At 54.5% G+C, this 16,966-nt stretch overlaps 1 protein-coding gene across 8 annotated transcripts in view; it reads right to left on the bottom strand.

The window, feature by feature from the left end:
• The window catches only part of DOCK6 (dedicator of cytokinesis 6), a 60,379-nt gene continuing 43,413 nt past the window's right edge, over window positions 1–16,966 (bottom strand). For 4 of the 8 annotated variants that reach the window (XM_007995276.3, XM_007995281.3, XM_007995284.3 and 1 more), the window contains 19 exons: window positions 16,664–16,846; window positions 15,622–15,748; window positions 15,211–15,295; window positions 14,694–14,790; window positions 14,429–14,563; window positions 13,351–13,503; window positions 12,181–12,339; window positions 11,965–12,065; window positions 10,150–10,342; window positions 9,926–10,069; window positions 4,891–5,022; window positions 4,786–4,800; window positions 3,283–3,414; window positions 3,093–3,182; window positions 2,570–2,806; window positions 1,591–1,734; window positions 1,398–1,504; window positions 990–1,151; window positions 1–245 (listed from right to left, as the gene is read on the bottom strand). In XM_007995276.3, coding sequence (XP_007993467.2) covers window positions 203–245; window positions 990–1,151; window positions 1,398–1,504; window positions 1,591–1,734; window positions 2,570–2,806; window positions 3,093–3,182; window positions 3,283–3,414; window positions 4,786–4,800; window positions 4,891–5,022; window positions 9,926–10,069; window positions 10,150–10,342; window positions 11,965–12,065; window positions 12,181–12,339; window positions 13,351–13,503; window positions 14,429–14,563; window positions 14,694–14,790; window positions 15,211–15,295; window positions 15,622–15,748; window positions 16,664–16,846 — 2,439 coding nt within the window. In that variant the 3' untranslated portion in view covers window positions 1–202. The remainder of the gene's footprint in view (window positions 246–989; window positions 1,152–1,397; window positions 1,505–1,590; window positions 1,735–2,569; window positions 2,807–3,092; window positions 3,183–3,282; window positions 3,415–4,785; window positions 4,801–4,890; window positions 5,023–9,925; window positions 10,070–10,149; window positions 10,343–11,964; window positions 12,066–12,180; window positions 12,340–13,350; window positions 13,504–14,428; window positions 14,564–14,693; window positions 14,791–15,210; window positions 15,296–15,621; window positions 15,749–16,663; window positions 16,847–16,966) is intronic. The other 4 variants (XM_007995282.3, XM_007995279.3, XM_037992146.2 and 1 more) reach the window with 2 other exon arrangements.

The following is a 16,966-nucleotide window of genomic DNA, read 5'->3' as shown; positions in this document are numbered from 1 at the left end:
TTGCTTATAAAAACCATTTTAAATTAAAAAAGGGAGGAAGCATCAGTGCATACAGATGGGGACACAGGGGCAAAGGGCCCAGCACCGAGTACAATGTGGTCACCCCATGGCCCAGTGGACACCAGGGGAGACTCCCCTCGCAGCACAGATAGCTGAGGCCCGGGTGCTGGTTCCTCTAGGTGCAGCTTTGGTCCTTGTGGGCTCAGAGGTCTGCCTTTCGAAAACTTGCTCTGTTCAAGGAGTTCCTGGGAAAAGAATGAGGGTGGGTCAGCATGGCCGTGGGGCCCCCAACTCCATAGACCTCCCAGCCCACATCCTCATCCTCTTCCTCTTCCTTCGAGGATTCTTCTGGGGTCTCTCCTGTCCCTGATCCTGCTGTGGGATTCTCAGATTCTCTCTTGTAGTCCACCACGGAAGGTATGAATCATCCCCATTTTACAGATGTAGAAACTGAGGCTCAGAAAGATGAATTCATGTATCTTGGAAATGACGGCTCAGAGCCTGCCCTGCCTTTGTACATCTGGATGACTTATTCAGATGCTTATGCAAAGTTGAAGCAGCTCATGCTATAATCCCAGCACTTTAGGAGGGCAAAGTGGGTGGATCACCTGAGGTCAGCAGTTCGAGACCAGCCTGGTCAACATGGTGAAACCCTGTCTCTACTAAAAATACAAAAAATTAGCCAGGTGTGGTGGCGGATGCCTGTAATCCCAGCTACTCAGGAGGCTGAGGCAGGAGAATCGCTTGAATCTGGGAGGTGGAGGTTGCAGTGAGCTAAGATTGTATCACTGCACTCCAGCCTGGGCAACAGAGGGAGACTCTCTCAAAAAAAAAAACAAAAACCAGAAACAAAACAAAGTCAAACAAAGTCCAAGCTACCAGGAAACATGTTGCTGTGTACGTGTACAACAGCCCCCATCCTGTATCTGTCCTGGTCTGCCTCTGCATCCCCTCTCTAGTCTCTAGGATGGGGGCACCAGGTCAGGCACCTGAGGCCCGGTGGGGTGGGTGCCAGCAGCTGGGGCAGGCGCTGGGTAAGCAGGGGCTGCAGAGCCTCCCGCAGGCGGCAGTAGTTGCGCTCTAGCTCGCGGTGGTACTCCTTCTGGTCCGGCCCAATCAGGGCCTTATTTTTCCGCAGCGCATCCTCACATCTGAGGGCCAGAGGGTGGGAGATGCTAAGAGACTCGCACACGGGACTGAAAGCAAGACTAGGGGTGGGGGCATCCATAAGGCGGGGCCAGGCCTGCGGAAAGACCCGCAATAGGAGGTCAGGTTGGGAGAGTGGACTTAATGGGAATCGGGCAGATGGGGGAGCCATGCGGCGATCAGGTGGGCAGAGAGCAGGTCTGTGCAGGTTAGGCAGGCATAAGCCCCCTCCTGCGGGGTTTTGCGCCTACTTCTTGCAGAAGTCCTTGAAGCAGAGCCGCAGTTTGTTGTGATGCCGGAAGAGCTTGGGGTCTTCCGGGATCTCTGCTAAAAACACTTGGGCCACCTCCAGGGGACCCTGTGGGGTGAGAGGGACTGGTGACCCAGCCTGCATGGCACCTGGAGTGCCCCGTGCGGCCTGCATCCCCCTTCCACCAGCCGTGCCTGGTTCACGGTGGGCCCCACGGAGCCCTGAAGCACCATCTGTAGCATCTTAGCATCTGGTGGGTCCTGCTCGGTGGCAAAGGCCAACTCCCGTGTTTTCTTCTGCATGTCCTCGATAGCCACCTCCACTGGCGTCAGCACCGTCTATGGGGTGAGGGGAGGGGTGTGCACTCGCTGGGGCCTGAGGAGGTCCTGATCGAAGCCAGTCGGGGGCAGCTCAGACCCCGCTGGGAGCAAGAGGGGTCCAAGAACCCAGGCAATGACCAGAATCTGGGGTCCTTCCTGGGTCTGACTCTGGGGGGGTCCAGCCTTGGGTCTGCTGCGTCTGGTGCCCTGGGGTTTAGTGGCTTTATATCTGGGGTCTCCAGACTTCCTTGGGTCTGGAGGTAGAGGTTTGAGACTGGAAGTTGGAGTTTGGGGTCCTCAACCTGGTTCTGGGGTACATGAGCCAATTTCTGGGTCTAGCGTGTCCACACCTCTCCTCTCTGGGTCTGGGATCCCTGGGCATCTCCTCCCTGGGCCTTCTTAGATTTGGAGTCCCTGGGCCTCCCCTTTGTAAGTCTAGAATCCCTGGGTCCTCCTGGGTCTGGAGGTAGAGGTTTCAGTTTAGAGATTGGAATTCGGGGTCTCTATATCTTCTCCGCCCAGTTCTGGGGTACCTGGGTCTCTTCCTGGGCCACACCTCTCCTCCCTGGGCCTTCCTAGATCTGGGCTCCCTCTGCCTCCTCTTTCTAGGTCTGGAATCTCTGGGCCACGCTGGGTCTGGGGTCCCTGTATCTGCCTCCCAGGTCTCCCTGGGTCTGGTCTCCTCCCCTCCCCTCCCTGGGGATCTGGTCTAGGGTCCCTGTGCCATCCCTCTCTGTGTCTGAGATCCATGGGCCACCTTGGGTCTGGGTCCCTATGTCTTCCCTCCCCTCCCCTCCCAGGGTCTGTTGTCCCCTCACCTCCCCACCCCTCCAGGCCCAGGGTCCCCACCCACCTCCTCCCTGTGGCACACACGGATGCGAGTCTTGATGTAGGGGAAGGCGTGATCGGTGCTGAGCAGCGTCTTACGCTTGTGTTGCTCGGGCAGCTCCCCGTGTGCGCGCCCATCCGGCGTGAAGGGCGTGCAGAACAGGAATGTGCGAAGCCCATAGTTGCGGTCAAAGTAGGTCACCCGGTCCTTGAGCTCGTAGGTATCAAAGTACGGTTCCACATACGTGATCTGGATGTAGGCCTGGGCGCAGGGTCAGGTGTGAGGAGGGTCCCACAGCCCCGGCACGCACCGCCCAGGCCCTGTGCCTGGAGAGAGGGGATCTGGGCATCCCTGGATCTGGGGACTTTGTCATTTCCAGGTCTTCCTATGTCCGGATGTTTGGGAATCCCCTGAGGAATAGGTTTTGGGGTTCCCCAGTGAAATATGATTTGGGGTTTCCCAGAGAAAGAGGATTTGAGGGTCCCCAGGAAACAGTACTTGGAGTCTCTGTGGATCTAGGATTTTGGGAAATGGTCGGGGGACCCACCTTCTGTGCATCAAGCTTGGACTTGTCCACAGGGTTAGAGTCTTTGATAATCTCAACCACGTCGTCGCCAAATCTCTCCGTGTAGAACTCCTGGAGACACAGGGTTGACTCGGGGTCACTGAGGGACAGCCCCTACTCCAGCCCCAAGGCAGCCCCATGCCCCGTTCCACCCCCCACCACAAGGACATGCCTCCAGCCGGTGTGAGATCTCTGCCAGCTTCGTGATCGATGGCTCCTTGTACACAAACTCCTGCTCATCCAGGTCGCCAAAGCGGGCGCCGTAGAAGCCCACGCGGAAGTACGTCCCAAACACGCGCTGGAGCTGTGAGAAAGGGTGTGGTTGTCCGGGAGGCCCCTGCTGGAGGTCTGCCTGCCCCAGAGATAGGGGCCTCGAATATCAGGATGGGAGTGTGAGGACCACTAGAACATCCGGGCATGGGCACAGGCAGGGGGCTCTGAGAACCTCAGGGCATGGATTGCAATATGAAGTTAGGACTGGGGCTGCATTGTTCACAGGTGTGTCCCTAATGCCCATGGGACAGGGTATACAGCAGGTACCCAATAAATGCTTGGATGGCTGAGGAGAAGGATGGCTGCCTCTCACTCTAGGACGGAGGCTCTGACTCCTTTGTTCTAGGGCATTCTCCTTCCCGTGCCCCGATGCCCGCAAGAATGGGTATACAGTAGGTGCCCAATAAATGCTTGGATGGCTGAGGGAAGGGATGGCTGTCTCTCACTCTAGGACAGACGCTCTGGTTCCCTTGTTCCATGGCATTCCCCTGCTCCTGTCCCCGGCCCTAAGTTTGGAAGAAGGAACCCCCTCCCTACCACCCCAAAAACACCACCCCATGACTGGAAAGTGAGTGGAATGGCTGGATGTTCACTTACCAAGGCCGATCCGGGGAGGGTGGGGCAGACATGGTGGGGTCAGAGGTGTGGGGGACAGAGAGACAATGTCATGGGAGAGGTCAGAGGTCAGAGTTCCCTCAACCCCCGGGGTCCTGGTTAACACTGCCCCGTGAGAATCATTCCGCCGGGGGAGAGATCAGAGATGGGAGATGGGTGGAGGCGAAGAGGACCTGCCCTCCCCACCCAGCTCCCACCCGGCCTGCCTGCCTGGGCTCTGGGTTTCTGCCATCTTTGGCCAGAACATTCTCCCCAAACTAGGAGATGCCTAAAAATAGACCTAAGCAGAGAAGAAGCGGGATTGGGGGGGGTGCTGCTGGAGCGGGGGGACACATTAACCAGAAATGAGGAGCAGAGGAGAGCCTGGGGGAGGCTGGAAGCTGGGGACGCAGGGAGAGACAGGGACTAAGAGACAGAGAGATACCAAGATAGGGAGAGCCACGTGATAGATGGGGAGAGATGAGAAAGAGACCATGAGGGAGTCAGAGCCACCCTGCCACCCCGCCACCCCCCTGCAGTGACCAAGCTGGCCCTGGCAGAGGGAGGGGTGTCTCTGGAGAGCTCCCAGCTGGGTGAGTCACAAGCTGCCCTCGAGATCTGGGGCGGGGGGGTGGCGCATTTTTAGGGAAGGGAGGGAAGTGATGGGGTGGGTGCCTTGTGGCCACAGCCCCAGCCCCAATGGCCAGCGGCCATGCTCCTCCGGCGCCCCCTGGTGTTCACTGATGGCTGCTGGCCAGTCATCACGGGGGTCCCAGAGGCAGGTGGCTGTCCACCGAGGCTGACTCACCTCCCAGCCGGAACTCTGTTGGGAGAGAAGGGTCAAGGTCAGCAGATCCCTGGGGATGAGGAGTGGGGCTGAGGGTGGGGTCTGGGGAGGGGGTCCTGGGCCCACCTGGTGCATGATCTTGGTGAAGGCCTCCTGCAGTTTGCCATGCACCGCGGCCAACTTCTTGTAGTCACGGTGGGCTTCCAGGATGGGGATGAGGTTCTTGTAGACCTCATTCACCGCCTCATAGAGTCCACCCTGAGAGTGAGGTGGGGTCAGGATTCCCCAAACTGTCTTCCCCTCTCCACTGTGCTCCTGTCTACCCATCTCCCTTGTGATCCTCTGTGCTCCATCCTACCCACCCTCCATCACCTCCTCCAGGAAGCCCGCCCTGACCACCCCCATCCCAGATAGGGATTGAGCCTTTCCACTCAGCTCCCACAGAGGGCTCCATGGTCTTCACCGCTACTTACCTGTTTTGTTTTTTTGAGATAGGGTCTTACTCTATCACCCAGGCTGGAGTGTAGTGGTACAATCACAGCTCACTGCAGCCTCCAACTCCTGGGCTCAAGAGATCCTCCCACCCTAGCCTCCCATGTAGCTAGAACTACAGGCACATGCCACCATGCCCAGCTAATTTTATTTTAGTTTTTGTAGAGTCAGGGTCTCACTATATTGCCCCGGTTGTTCTTGAACTCATGGGCTCAAGTGATCCTCCTGCCTTGGCCTCTCGATCAGCTGGGATTACAGGTGTGAGCCACCACTCCCCCAGCCCTTCACCACTTTTAACAAGAATATTCTATGGCACAGGTACGATGTACATCTGCACTTCACCCATCTGTGTTCCCTCATTGATGGGAGAAGCATTTTTTTTTTTCCCTATTCCTCAAAGAGGAAAGTGAGTTTCAGAGATATGGAGGCAATCCCCAGGGCCAAGACCCAAACACAAGCCCATCTGGCCCTGTGCCCGTGACCTCCATGCCCAGCTGCCTCCTGGCATGTGGTAATATGTCCCTCACCCCCAGCGGGTGCTGGCATCAAGCCTGGCTCAAAACAGGCACCCTGTGAGGTTTGCTGACTGTCAGAAGGCCTGTGTCCGCCCCCTGGTTTCTTCCCCTGAGGCCTTTGTGTGTGTGTGTGTGTGTATGTGTGTGTGTGTGTGTGTGTGTGTGTGTGTGTGTGTTTGAATCTTTTTTTATTATTATTATTTTCTTTTTTTAATCTTTTTTTTATTATTATACTGGTTCTGATATGCATGAGCCACCACATTTGGCCCTCCCTCTGAGGACTTCGTCTCCAAGAATTCAGCAAAGTGACAATAATGAAGTTCTGGGGCACATGTGCAGAACGTGCAGTTTTGTCACGTAGTTATACACGTGCCACGGTGGTTTGCTGCACCCATCAACCCGTCACCTACACTAGGTATTTCTTCTAATGCTATCCTTCCGCTAACCCCCACCCGTGTTTTTTTTTGTTTTTTGTTTTTTTTAAGATGGAGTCTTGCTCTGTTACCCAGGCTGGAGTGCAGCGGTATGATCTCGGCTCACTGCAACCTCTGCCTCCTGGGTTCAAGCAATTCTCCTGCCTCATCCTACCTAGTCGCTGGAACTACAGGTGCCTGCTACCATGCGTGGCTCATTTTTATTTTTTTGAGACAAGTGTCTTGCTCTGTCACCCAGGCTGTAGTGCAATGGCGTGATGTTGGCTCACTGCACCCTCTGTCTCCCGGGTTTAAGCGATTCTTCTGCCTTAGCCTCCCGAGTAGCTAGGACTACAAGTGCCCGCCACCATGCCCGGCTAATACTTGTATTTTTAGTAGAGACGAGGTTTCACTATGTTGGCCAGGCTGGTCTCAAACTCCAGACCTCGTGATCTGCCTGCCTTGGCCTCCCAAAGTGCTGGGATAACAGGCATGAGCCACTGAGCCCATGCCCAGCTAATTTTTTTGTATTATTATTATTTTTTTTTTGTAGAGATGGGGTTTCTCCATGTTGCCAAAGCTGGTCTTGAACTCCCGACCTCAAGTGATCTGCCCTCCTCGGTCTCCCAAAGTGCTGGGATCACAGGCGTGAGCCACCACATTCGGCCCTTCCTCTGAGGACTTTGTCTCCAAGAATCCAGCAGAGTGACAATAATGAAAACAATGTCGGCCGGGCGCGGTGGCTCACGCCTGTAATCCCAGCACTTTGGGAGCCTGAGGCAGGCGGACCACGAGGTCAGGAGATCGAGACCATCCTGGCTAACACGGTGAAACCCCATCTCTAATAAAAATACAAAAAACTAGCCGGGCGAGGTGGCGGGTGCCTGTAGTCCCAGCTACTCAGGAGGCTGAGGCAGAAGAATGGCGTGAACCCGGGAGGCAGAGTTTGCAGTGAGCCGAGATAGTGCCACTGCACTCCAGCCTGAGCGACATAGCGAGACTCTGTCTCAAAAAAAGAAAAGAGAAAAGAAAACAATGTCACTAGTGTCACTAGAGGGCCAGCGCCACAGAAGAAATCTCACTGGAACACCTAACTTCAAATGTGACCTTGAATCTCGCTGAGCTCTCAGATGTAAATGCCAGTTCCCCAAAATGTGAGGAACTGAGAAACAGGTAAAGTGACATCACAGGGACACAGCCAGCCCCACACAAACCAGAAAAACACGCGGAGCAAAGGCCCCAGGGCTCCTGCAAGTCAAATGTAGAAGCCACCACCTGCCCTCATACAAGCAAGCAAACTAGAGAGGAAAACCCCTTTTCAACAGTGGAAAATCAGTTGCCGGGCATGCTGGCTCATGCCTGTAATCCCAGCACTTTGGAAGGCCGAGGCGAGAGGGTTGCATGAGTCCCGGAGTTCAAGTCCAGCCTGGGCAACATAGCAAGACCCCATCTCTTTAAAAAAAGAAAAAAAATTAACAAAGAAAAAAAATTAGCTGGGTGTGGTGGTGCGCACCACAGCTACTCGGGAGGCTGAGGTGGGAGGATCACCTGAGCCCAGGACATTGAGGCTGCAGTGAGCCAGGCTGCACACTGCAACCTGGGTGAGAGAGTAAGACCCTGTCTCAAAAAAAAAAGGAAAAAAAAAGAAAAAGAGACTTAGGATACAGATCAGCCACAGCCATTGTGGGCCCTTATTGGATTCTGATTCAAACCAAGTAACCCCAAAAAAGATACATCAGAGATGATCTGGGACATCTAAATATAGAGTGCAATGAAATGACATTAATGACATTAAAGGATGACCATTAACTTGGCCACATGGGATACGAGTTTTGTAAAAGGGTCTTTATCAGGAAAGGTTGCACAGCGGGTACTTGTGGGAGTGGTGGGAAAATACCTGGGATTTGCTTTTTTTTTTTTTGGAGACAGCCTTGCTCTGTCCCTCAGGCTGGAGTGCAGTGGCATGATCTCAGCTCACTGCAACCTCCGCCTCCTGGGTTCAAGCGAGTCTCATGCCTCAGCCTCCCAAGTAGCTGGGATTACAGATGCCTGCCACCACGCCCGGCTAATTTTTGTATTTTTAGTAGACACGGGGTTTCCCCATGTTGGCCAGGCTGGTCTTGAACTCCTGACCTCAGGTGATTCACCCGCCTCGGCCTCCCAAAGTGCTGGGATTACAGGAGTCAGCCACTGCGCCCAGCCTGGGATTTGCTTTAAGCTGGAGCTTTTCCAACCTGAAGATGCATGTGAATATCCCAGATCTTTATTTTATTTATTTTTTGAGACATGTCGGTTTCACTCTGTCACATAGATTGGAGTACAGCGGCACGATTACAACTCATTGCAGCTCCAACCTCCTGGGCTCCAGTGATCCTCCCGCTTCAAGCTTCCTGAGTAGCTGGGACTACAGGTGCGTGCCACCACACCCAGCTAGTTTCTTGTATTTTTTGTAGAGACAGGGTTTTGCCATGTTGCCCAGGCTGGTCTCAAACTCCTGGCCTCAAGTGAGCCTCCTGCCTCAGCCTCCCAAAGTGCTGGGATTACAGGCATCCACCACCCCACCCGACCCATTTTTATTCTAGTATAGAAAGTTTCAAGCGATGTTGGGTGTCCCAGCTACTTGGGAGGCTTAGGTGGGAGGATTGAGTGAGGCCAGGAGTTTGAGACCAGCCTGAGCAACATAGTAAGACTCCCTCTCTATAAAAAAATTAAAAATTGGCAGGGTGTAGTGGCACACACCTGTAATCCCATGACTTTGGGAGGTTGAGGCGGGCAGATCACTTGAGTTCAGGAGTTCAAGACCAGCCTGGGAAACATGGCAAAACCCCATCTCTACAAAAAATTACAAAAAATTAGTCTAGTGATGTGTGCCTGTTGTCCAGTTACTCAGGAGGCCAGGGTGGGAGAATCACCTGAGCTGCCCTGGAGGCCCAGGTTGTAGGAGCCATGATCACGCCACTGCACTCCAGCCTGTGTGACAGAATGGAGGCCCTGTCTCACAAAATATCACAAAGAAAAAATATAATAATTTAAAAATTGGCCAGGCATGGTGGCACATGCATGCAGCCCCACCTACTTGGGAGGCTGAGGTGGGAGGATTGCTTGAGCTCAGGAGTTCGAGGCTGCAGTGAGCTATCATCGCACCACTGTACACCAGCCTGGGCAAAAGAGCAAGACTCAAAAACAAACAAACAAAAAAACAAGAAAGGAAAAAATAAAGAAAAATTGAAAGCATCTCTAGTGTATGGAAGGCTTGCTATATCAAGCCTGCATCAAGGGTCTCATGGAGACATAGGCAAGTAACAGGGCCTCTGAGAAACCCAATTCTCCTTCTTGCTTTTTTCTTTTTTTTGAGACGGTCTCACTTTGTCGCCCAGGCTGGAGTGCAATGGCGCAATCCCGGCTCTCTGCAACCTCTGCCTCCCTGGGTCAAGTGATTCTCCTGTCCCAGCCTCCTGAGTAGCTGGGATTACAGCTGCGTGCCACCACGCCTGGTTAATTTTTGTATTTTTAGTAGAGACAGGGTAGGTTTCACCATGCTGGCCAGGCTGGTCTTGAACTCCTGGCCTCATGATCTGCCTGCCTCAGCCTCCTAAAGTGCTGGGATTACAGATGTGAGCCACCGCGCCTGGCCAGTTCCCCTTCTTTCTAAATCCCCTGCTGGAAGGGTCTAGGAAGCAGATCTGATGGCGCCTCCCTGGCCCGAGCCCCCTCTCCTGCACCCAGTCCCCAAGGCCTCACCATGGTGAAGTAGCCGGCTGCCTGTTCCAGCAACCCTACCAGCCCCAGCTCAGTGAAGTGCTTCCCGGAGCAGAAGCCCTCCTCGTCGGGCGACAGGATGTCGTCAGAGATGGCGGACTCCTCTAGCACGTTGGATGAGATGTTCTGGGGCAGAAGAGATGGCATCAAACCCTCATCCCCACTGCACAAGTGCTGCCCACCGCCTGCCGCCCCCGGCCTCTCACCTGGAAGGAAACACAGCCGACGGGCAGGTGGCGGTGATCCTCAAGCAGGGCGAGGTACTCAGCCACGAGGGCGGCTGCGTGCACCATGCACTGGGCGGCCTCGGCATGGTTGCCCAGCTCCGCGTGCTTCCCGGCCATGTTCTGCAGCCAGGTCAGCCGCAGGTCTGGTGAGCCCTGGTAGCCCCGGGCAATTCTGGAGTCCAGGTGAGGGGGGATGTGAGGAGGGGACTCACCTGGTCCTCCTCCTGCCTCCCACTTGTCCACCCCCTTCACTGGTTACCCCCATATCTGCCCCAAGGACCAGCCAATCTCCTCACCTGTACCCCATCGCCTCACTCATTCCGTCACCTGGCCATCCCTCACCTGTCTTCCCCTTCGTCTATTTTCTCACCTGCTGGCCAGTCATCTGTCTTCACCTGTCGCCTCCCCTGCCTACCTTACATATTCCTTTAGTCATCTTTCTCCTTACTTGTCCTGCTGTCTCCCACTGACCAGTCAGTCTCCTTACCCGTACCCTACTCACCTGTCCACCCCCTCACCTATCCACCCTCTCACCTGCCCATCCCTCACCTGTCCATCCCTTCACTTGTCTATCCCCTCACCTGTCCACCCTCTCACCTGTCCATCCCTTCACTTGTCTACCCTCTTACCTGTCCATCCCTTCACTTGTCTCTCCCCTCACCTGTCCACCCTCTCACCTTTCTATCCCCACACCTGTCTACCCTCTTACCTGTCCATCCCTTCACATGTCTATCCCCTCATCTGTCTACCTCTTTACCTGTCTACCCCTCACCTGTCCATTCCCTCACTGTCTCTTCACCTGTCTAACCCCTCACCTGTTCATCTCACCTGGCCATCCCTTCACCTGTCTCCTTATCTGTCCACGTCCTCACCTATTCATCTTCTCATCTGGCCATCTCTTTACCAGTCCGTCCCTTCACCTGTCTCCTCGCCTGTCCATCCCTCACCTGTCAACTCCCTCACCTGTCCATCCCTTCACCTGTCTCCTCGCCTGTCCACCTCCTGACTTCTCTACCTCCTGACCTGTCCATCCCCTCACCTGTCTATCCTGTCACCTATGTCTTCACATGTCCATCCCCTCACTTGTGTCCTCACCTGTCCATTTCTTCACCCACTCACCTGCCTGTCCAACCCTTTTCCTGTCTTCCCACTTACCTGTCTCCTCACCCATCCATCCCACTCTCCTTGTCTCCTCACCTGTGTAGCATCTCCCCGCTTCCTCTATTCACCTGTCTCTTCGCTTATCTAACCCCTCACCTGTCTGTCCCTTCACTCCCCTGCCCCACCTTTTCATTTCTCACTTGATACTCCGTTCATGAGTTGACTCTACCTGTGGAAACTTGAGTCACCTGAACTATTTCCCCTTCCTTGTGCACCATCTCACCTGTCTATCCACCTGTCCCTCCCATTTGCCCCACCTTCCCCATCTCCGTCACTGTCTACCCCTCCTACACTCCTCAACAGGTCTAGTCTCTGGATCTCATTTCCCTTCACCTGTGAGCCCCTCACCTGTCCTGGCTCTCATCTGTCATCCTCATCAGTACATTCTTCTGGCATCCTCTTTACCTGTTTGCTCACCTGTTTTCTCCTTACTTGTGCCCTCATTTCTGCTCACCTGTTCCTCTCACCTGTCTGCTCACCTGTCTGCTCACCTGTCCCCCTCACCTGCCTCTGTTAGAGACTGTACGCTCCCCTGCTCTCTCCTCACCTCCTCAGACATCTACTCTCATCCCTGTTCTCCCTGCACCTGTTGGGGCGTGGGCACAGCTGAAGGTGCCGGCTGGCCCGCCTCACCTGTACATGAGGTCGATGAGCATCTCAGGGTCCTCCTGGTGTTCCTTCATCTTCACTGTGTCTGTCAGGATCATGTGCAGGTTGAACATCAGGTCCTGGACCTGGAGCCAGGGAACATCCAGGGGCCAATGAGGGCATTAGGAAGTGAAGGGAGCCAAGGTGGTGGGGTCAGGGATTATACGAAGGGAAGGCGGTGCGGGGACCCAGCAGTGTCACCTGCTCCGCGAAGGTGCTGTCCCGCAGCCCCACATCCTCCTCAGCATAGGTGAGGATGGTTTTGAGTGAACGTCGCAGGTGCTCTTCACTGAAATTCTGTGTTGTCCCCACCAGGGACGAGAGAGACATGGTGACCTGCATCTTCACACGGGCAAAGTTCTGCAGGGACGGGAGGGAAAGTGGAGCCGGGAGTCTCAGACCCCAGACCCCACACCAGGGTCTGCTCAACCTGCTGACATGGCCCTTGCATTCTTTATTTTTTTTTAATTTTTTTGAGATGGAGTCTCGTTCTGTTGTCCAGGCTGGAGTGCAGTGATGTGATCTCAGCTCACTGCAACCTCTGTCTCCCAAGTTCAGGCGATTCTCCTGCCTCAGCCTCCTGAGTAGCTGGGACTGCAGGCATATGCCACTATGCCCAGCTAATTTTTATATTTTTGGTAGAGACAGGGTTTTACTATGTTGGCCAGGCTGGTCTCGAACTCCTGACCTCAAGTGATTCACCTGCCTGGGCCTCCCGAAATGCTGGGATTACAGGTGTGAGCCACCGTGCCCAGTTGTTTTTTCTTTCCTTTTTTTTGAGACTGTGTCGCTGTATCACGTAGGCTAGAATGCAGTGGTGCAATCTTGGCTCACTGCTGCAACCTCTGCCTCCCAGGTTCAAGTGATTCTCATGTCTCAGCTTTCCGAGTAGTTGGGATTACAGGCGTCTGCCACCATGCCCAACTAATTTTTGTATTTTTAGTAGAGATGGGGTTTCATCATGTTGGCCAGGCTGGTCTCGAACTCGGGACCGCAAATGATCCACCTGCCTCAGCTTCCCAAAGTGTTGGGATTACAGGCATGAGCCACCATGCCTGGTCTCTTTTTTTTTTTTTTTTTTTTGAGACAAGGTCTCACTCTTGCTCAGGCTGGAGTGCGGTGGCACAATCACGGCCCACTGCAGCCTCAAACTCCCGGCCTTGAAGTGATCCTCTCACCTCAGCCTCCGAAAGTGCTGGGATTACAGGAATGAGCCAGGGCATCTGACCCCCAATTGCGTTCTGAGCCCTCCTCCTGCCCATTATGCTCAGTGACTACCTCCCCCTCCCTCACTCCCTGTATGGCACTGAGACCCCGCTGGCCACCCTGACCAGAGCCATGTGTGGACCATGCCTCCTCGCCCCCACTCACGTGGCCGATCTCGAAGTTCTGTCGCATGAGCAGGTACAGCGAGGCGCTGGCGTGCGTGCGGATGGTGCTGATGCGGCTGCCACAGTGTCGTAGGAGCCTCAGGCACAGGTCAGCACACAGCTCCGTGTCCTCCTCAAACAGCAGCTCCGGGAACTGCCCACAAGGACCCAGACAGACACTGTCCAGCCCCTCCCGGTTCTGGCTCAGAAGGGGACTGGCCCAAATGAGGACTGCTTGGGTAGGGGTTTGTGTTTTGTCCTCTTTGGCCAAGTACCACTGGGTTCGGAGTCAGACCTGGGTTTAAGCCCCGTGCTGTGTGACCCTGGGTGAGTGACTTGGCCACTCTGATCCTGCCTTCCTTCCACTGTAAACTGTGGCAAAGCAGTCTGCTCCATGGAGTTGCAGAGCACACAGTAAGTGCTCAATGAATGAGCTACTTTTTTTTGTTTCTTTTTTTTGAGACAGTATTTCACTCTTGTCTCCCAGGCTGGAGTGCAGGGGCGCGATCACAGCTCACAACTCCCAGGCTCAAGCCATCCTCCTGCCTCAGCCTCCCCAGTAGCTCCCTACTAGCTGGGATCTCAGGTGTGTACCACCCTGCCTGGCTATTTTTTTTTTTTTGAGACAGGCTCTCACTGTGTTGCCCAGGCTGGAGTCCAGTGGCACAATCACGGCTCACGTAGCCTTGACCTCCCGGGCTCAAGTGATTCTCAGCTGTCTGAGAAGCTAGGACCACAGGCACATGCCACCACACTCAATTCATTTTTTTGTAGAAACAGGGTCTCACCATGTTGCCCAGGCTGGTCTCGAACTCCTAGGCTCACATCATCTACCTGCCTCAGCCTCCCAAAGTGCTGGGATTACAGGTGTGAGCCACCATGCCTAGTCCTAGCTAATTTAAAAATGTTTTGTAGAGACGGGCCTCTCTATGTTGGCCAGGCTGGTCTCAAACTCCTGGCCTCAAGCGATCCTCCCACCTCAGCCTCCCAAAGTGCTGGGATTATAGGCATGAGCCACCGTGCCCAGCCTAGAGCTACTACTGTTTTTCTAAGAATCATGGTTGTTGAGTGGTTCTTACCTTGGACACAAGGGCCCTCTGGGTGGCCAGGCCATGCTGCAAGAAGAGGGCACTCTGGGCACTGCCCAGGCTGTACAGCACAACCTTCAGCACTGCCCCTAAGACGCTCTCCCGGGCTTCTGAAAGCATCACCGTCTGGAGGGGAAGGGGTCAGAAATCCAGGTGTGGGGATAGGGAAAGGGAAGGAGAGGGATTATGGAGCCAGGGATCACAAGGCACTGTAGCTGGGCTCAGAGCGCAAAGCAGATGCTGGATCAAGCCCTACCTGCACGATGATCTCCAGTGTGTCCAGAACTACTAGGCTTGCCTCGGTTGCCAGGTTCCCTTCCACCAAGGCCTCGTGTTCCATTTCATCCTTGGTCCTGGAAGGGGAAGGGAGGTCTTGGGGGCCCACTCAGGGCAAGATCCCACTCCATGGCTGAGCTCCCTCCTCCCCCTGGCAACCTAGGGGGCTCTGGCTCCCTGGAAGCTGTTGTTTTTTGTTGTTGTTTCTGTTTTCTGAGGCAGGGTCTTGCTCGGATGCCCAGGCAGGAGTACAGCGGTGTGATCACAGCTCACTGCAGCCTCAACCTCCTAGGCTCAAGTCATCCTCCCACTTCAGTCTCATGAGTGGCTGGGACCACAGGCACATGCCACCATGCCTGGCTAATTTTTAAATTTTTGGTAGAGACAGGGTCTCACTATGTTGCCCAGGCTGGTCTTGAACTCCTGGACTCAAGCAATCCTCCTGCCTCAGCCTGAACTGTTCTGAACTCAGCAAACTCCCTCCTGCCCACACCTACTTGTCCACGCGGTCTGAGGTTTGCTTCCAGTGTGTGACGCTCTTCCGCCAGCGCACGTTCTCTGGATTCCCAAACGGGCTCCTCTCTGAGACGCATGGGCGCACGATCACAGATGCGTAAAAACAGGGCACACGTGAACATCAGGAGAAATGCACAGGCATGAAGATATTCAGGTGGGCTGACCCGTGAGGGCACTGGGTGGAGCAGAAGCCTGCCGGGTGGATGCACAGGGGCAGACACGAGTGACAGATGGGGACGCACAGGTGCACGTGTACGGTGATGATGCGTGGACTTCTCTCCAGGAAATGTGAGGCAGAAAGTAAGCTAGATTTGGCCCCCTTCATGGGGTCCCTTGACACAAAGTGGGAGCAGCTGGTGGGATGGGGACATGTGGCTACGTTACCCTCTTACCACGACTTCGCCGAACCATTTCTTGTCGAGCTCCGATGGTGCCCAGGATGGCTTCCTCTAGACGTGCCTTCATATCCAGCGATTTTTTGAACGTGAGGCTGTTGATGCGTTCAAAGGCCTTTTTCCCCTGCGGGGAGACAGAGAACTGGGGTTCAAGGTTGACTCTGCTCTTTTTGGTGGGACCTTGGCTGGCCCCATCCCTTTCTTTGTGCTCTTTCTCACCTCCGGGCCCCTGTGCTTAAAGACAGTTTACCTTTTTCCTCTAAATTGTTAGCACTTACCAAAAAGTGCTCACTGCAACCTCCACCTACTGGGCTCAAGCAATCCACCTCAGCCACCTCCGTAGCTGGGACTACAAGCATGTGCCACCATGCTCAGGTAAGTTTTGTATTTTTTGTAGAGATGGGGTTTCACCATGCCGCCCAGGCTGGTCTCAAACTCGTGGGCTCATGCAGTTTGCCTGCCTTGGCTTCCTCAAGTGCTGGGATTACAGGCATGAGTCACTGCACCAGGCCTTTTAAAAAAAAAATTTCTTTCTTTTTTTTTTTTTTTCGGAGATGGAGCCTCACTGTGTTGCCCAGGCTGGTGTGTAGTGGCATGATCTCAGTTTACTGCAACCTCCACTTCCCAGGTTCAAGCGATTCTCCTGCCTCAGCCTCCCGAGTAGCTGGGACTACAGGCATGTGCCACTACACCCAGCTAATTTTTTGTATTTTTAGTAGAGACAGGGTTTCACCATGTTGCCTAGGCTGGTCTTGAACTCCTGACCTCACGTGATCCACCTGCCTCAGCCTCCCAAAGTGCTGGGATTACAGGCATGAGCCACTGTGCCTGGCCTCCACCTTCCAAATTCTATTCACAAAGGCATTTCTGACTTTATTCCTTGCCTCGGCACAGAAACAGTCCACCCCTTTACTCTCAGTCCCACAGAGTCCTCTACACAAAGACAGTCCACCCCTTCCCACTCAGCCTGCAGCACCCTGGGTCCCTGGGTATATCTTTAGCCTGCCTCCCCCATTATCTCCTGCCGACACCCTCAAACCTTGTACTCGAAGGCAGCCAGGCAGAGGTACAGCAAGTCCAAGAGGCGTCCCAGCTGGGGGAGTGTCAGGTCAGCGGCCCAGCGCTGCAGGAGTGCCGGCTCGGCATTTTTCAGCACCCACAGCACGCACGCCAGCAAGGTCCGGCTTGACTCAGCAGAGAGGGCACAGCCTGCGCGAGAAGCCTGGGGCCAGAGAGGAATCAAAGTCAATTTCCATTTTCTCCATGTGAGATGAATCCTGGCCAATCTGTATCTTGATACCTGGCTTCTCTCATTCAAAGGGGATGATGTCTATGGGGACAA

Source organism: Chlorocebus sabaeus, chromosome 6 (genome assembly GCF_047675955.1).
Source record: "Chlorocebus sabaeus isolate Y175 chromosome 6, mChlSab1.0.hap1, whole genome shotgun sequence".
In the NCBI taxonomy this organism is placed as follows: Eukaryota; Metazoa; Chordata; class Mammalia; order Primates; family Cercopithecidae; genus Chlorocebus; species Chlorocebus sabaeus.
Note: the sequence above shows the minus strand (reverse complement) of the source record. Positions and strands in the feature narration are given on the sequence as shown.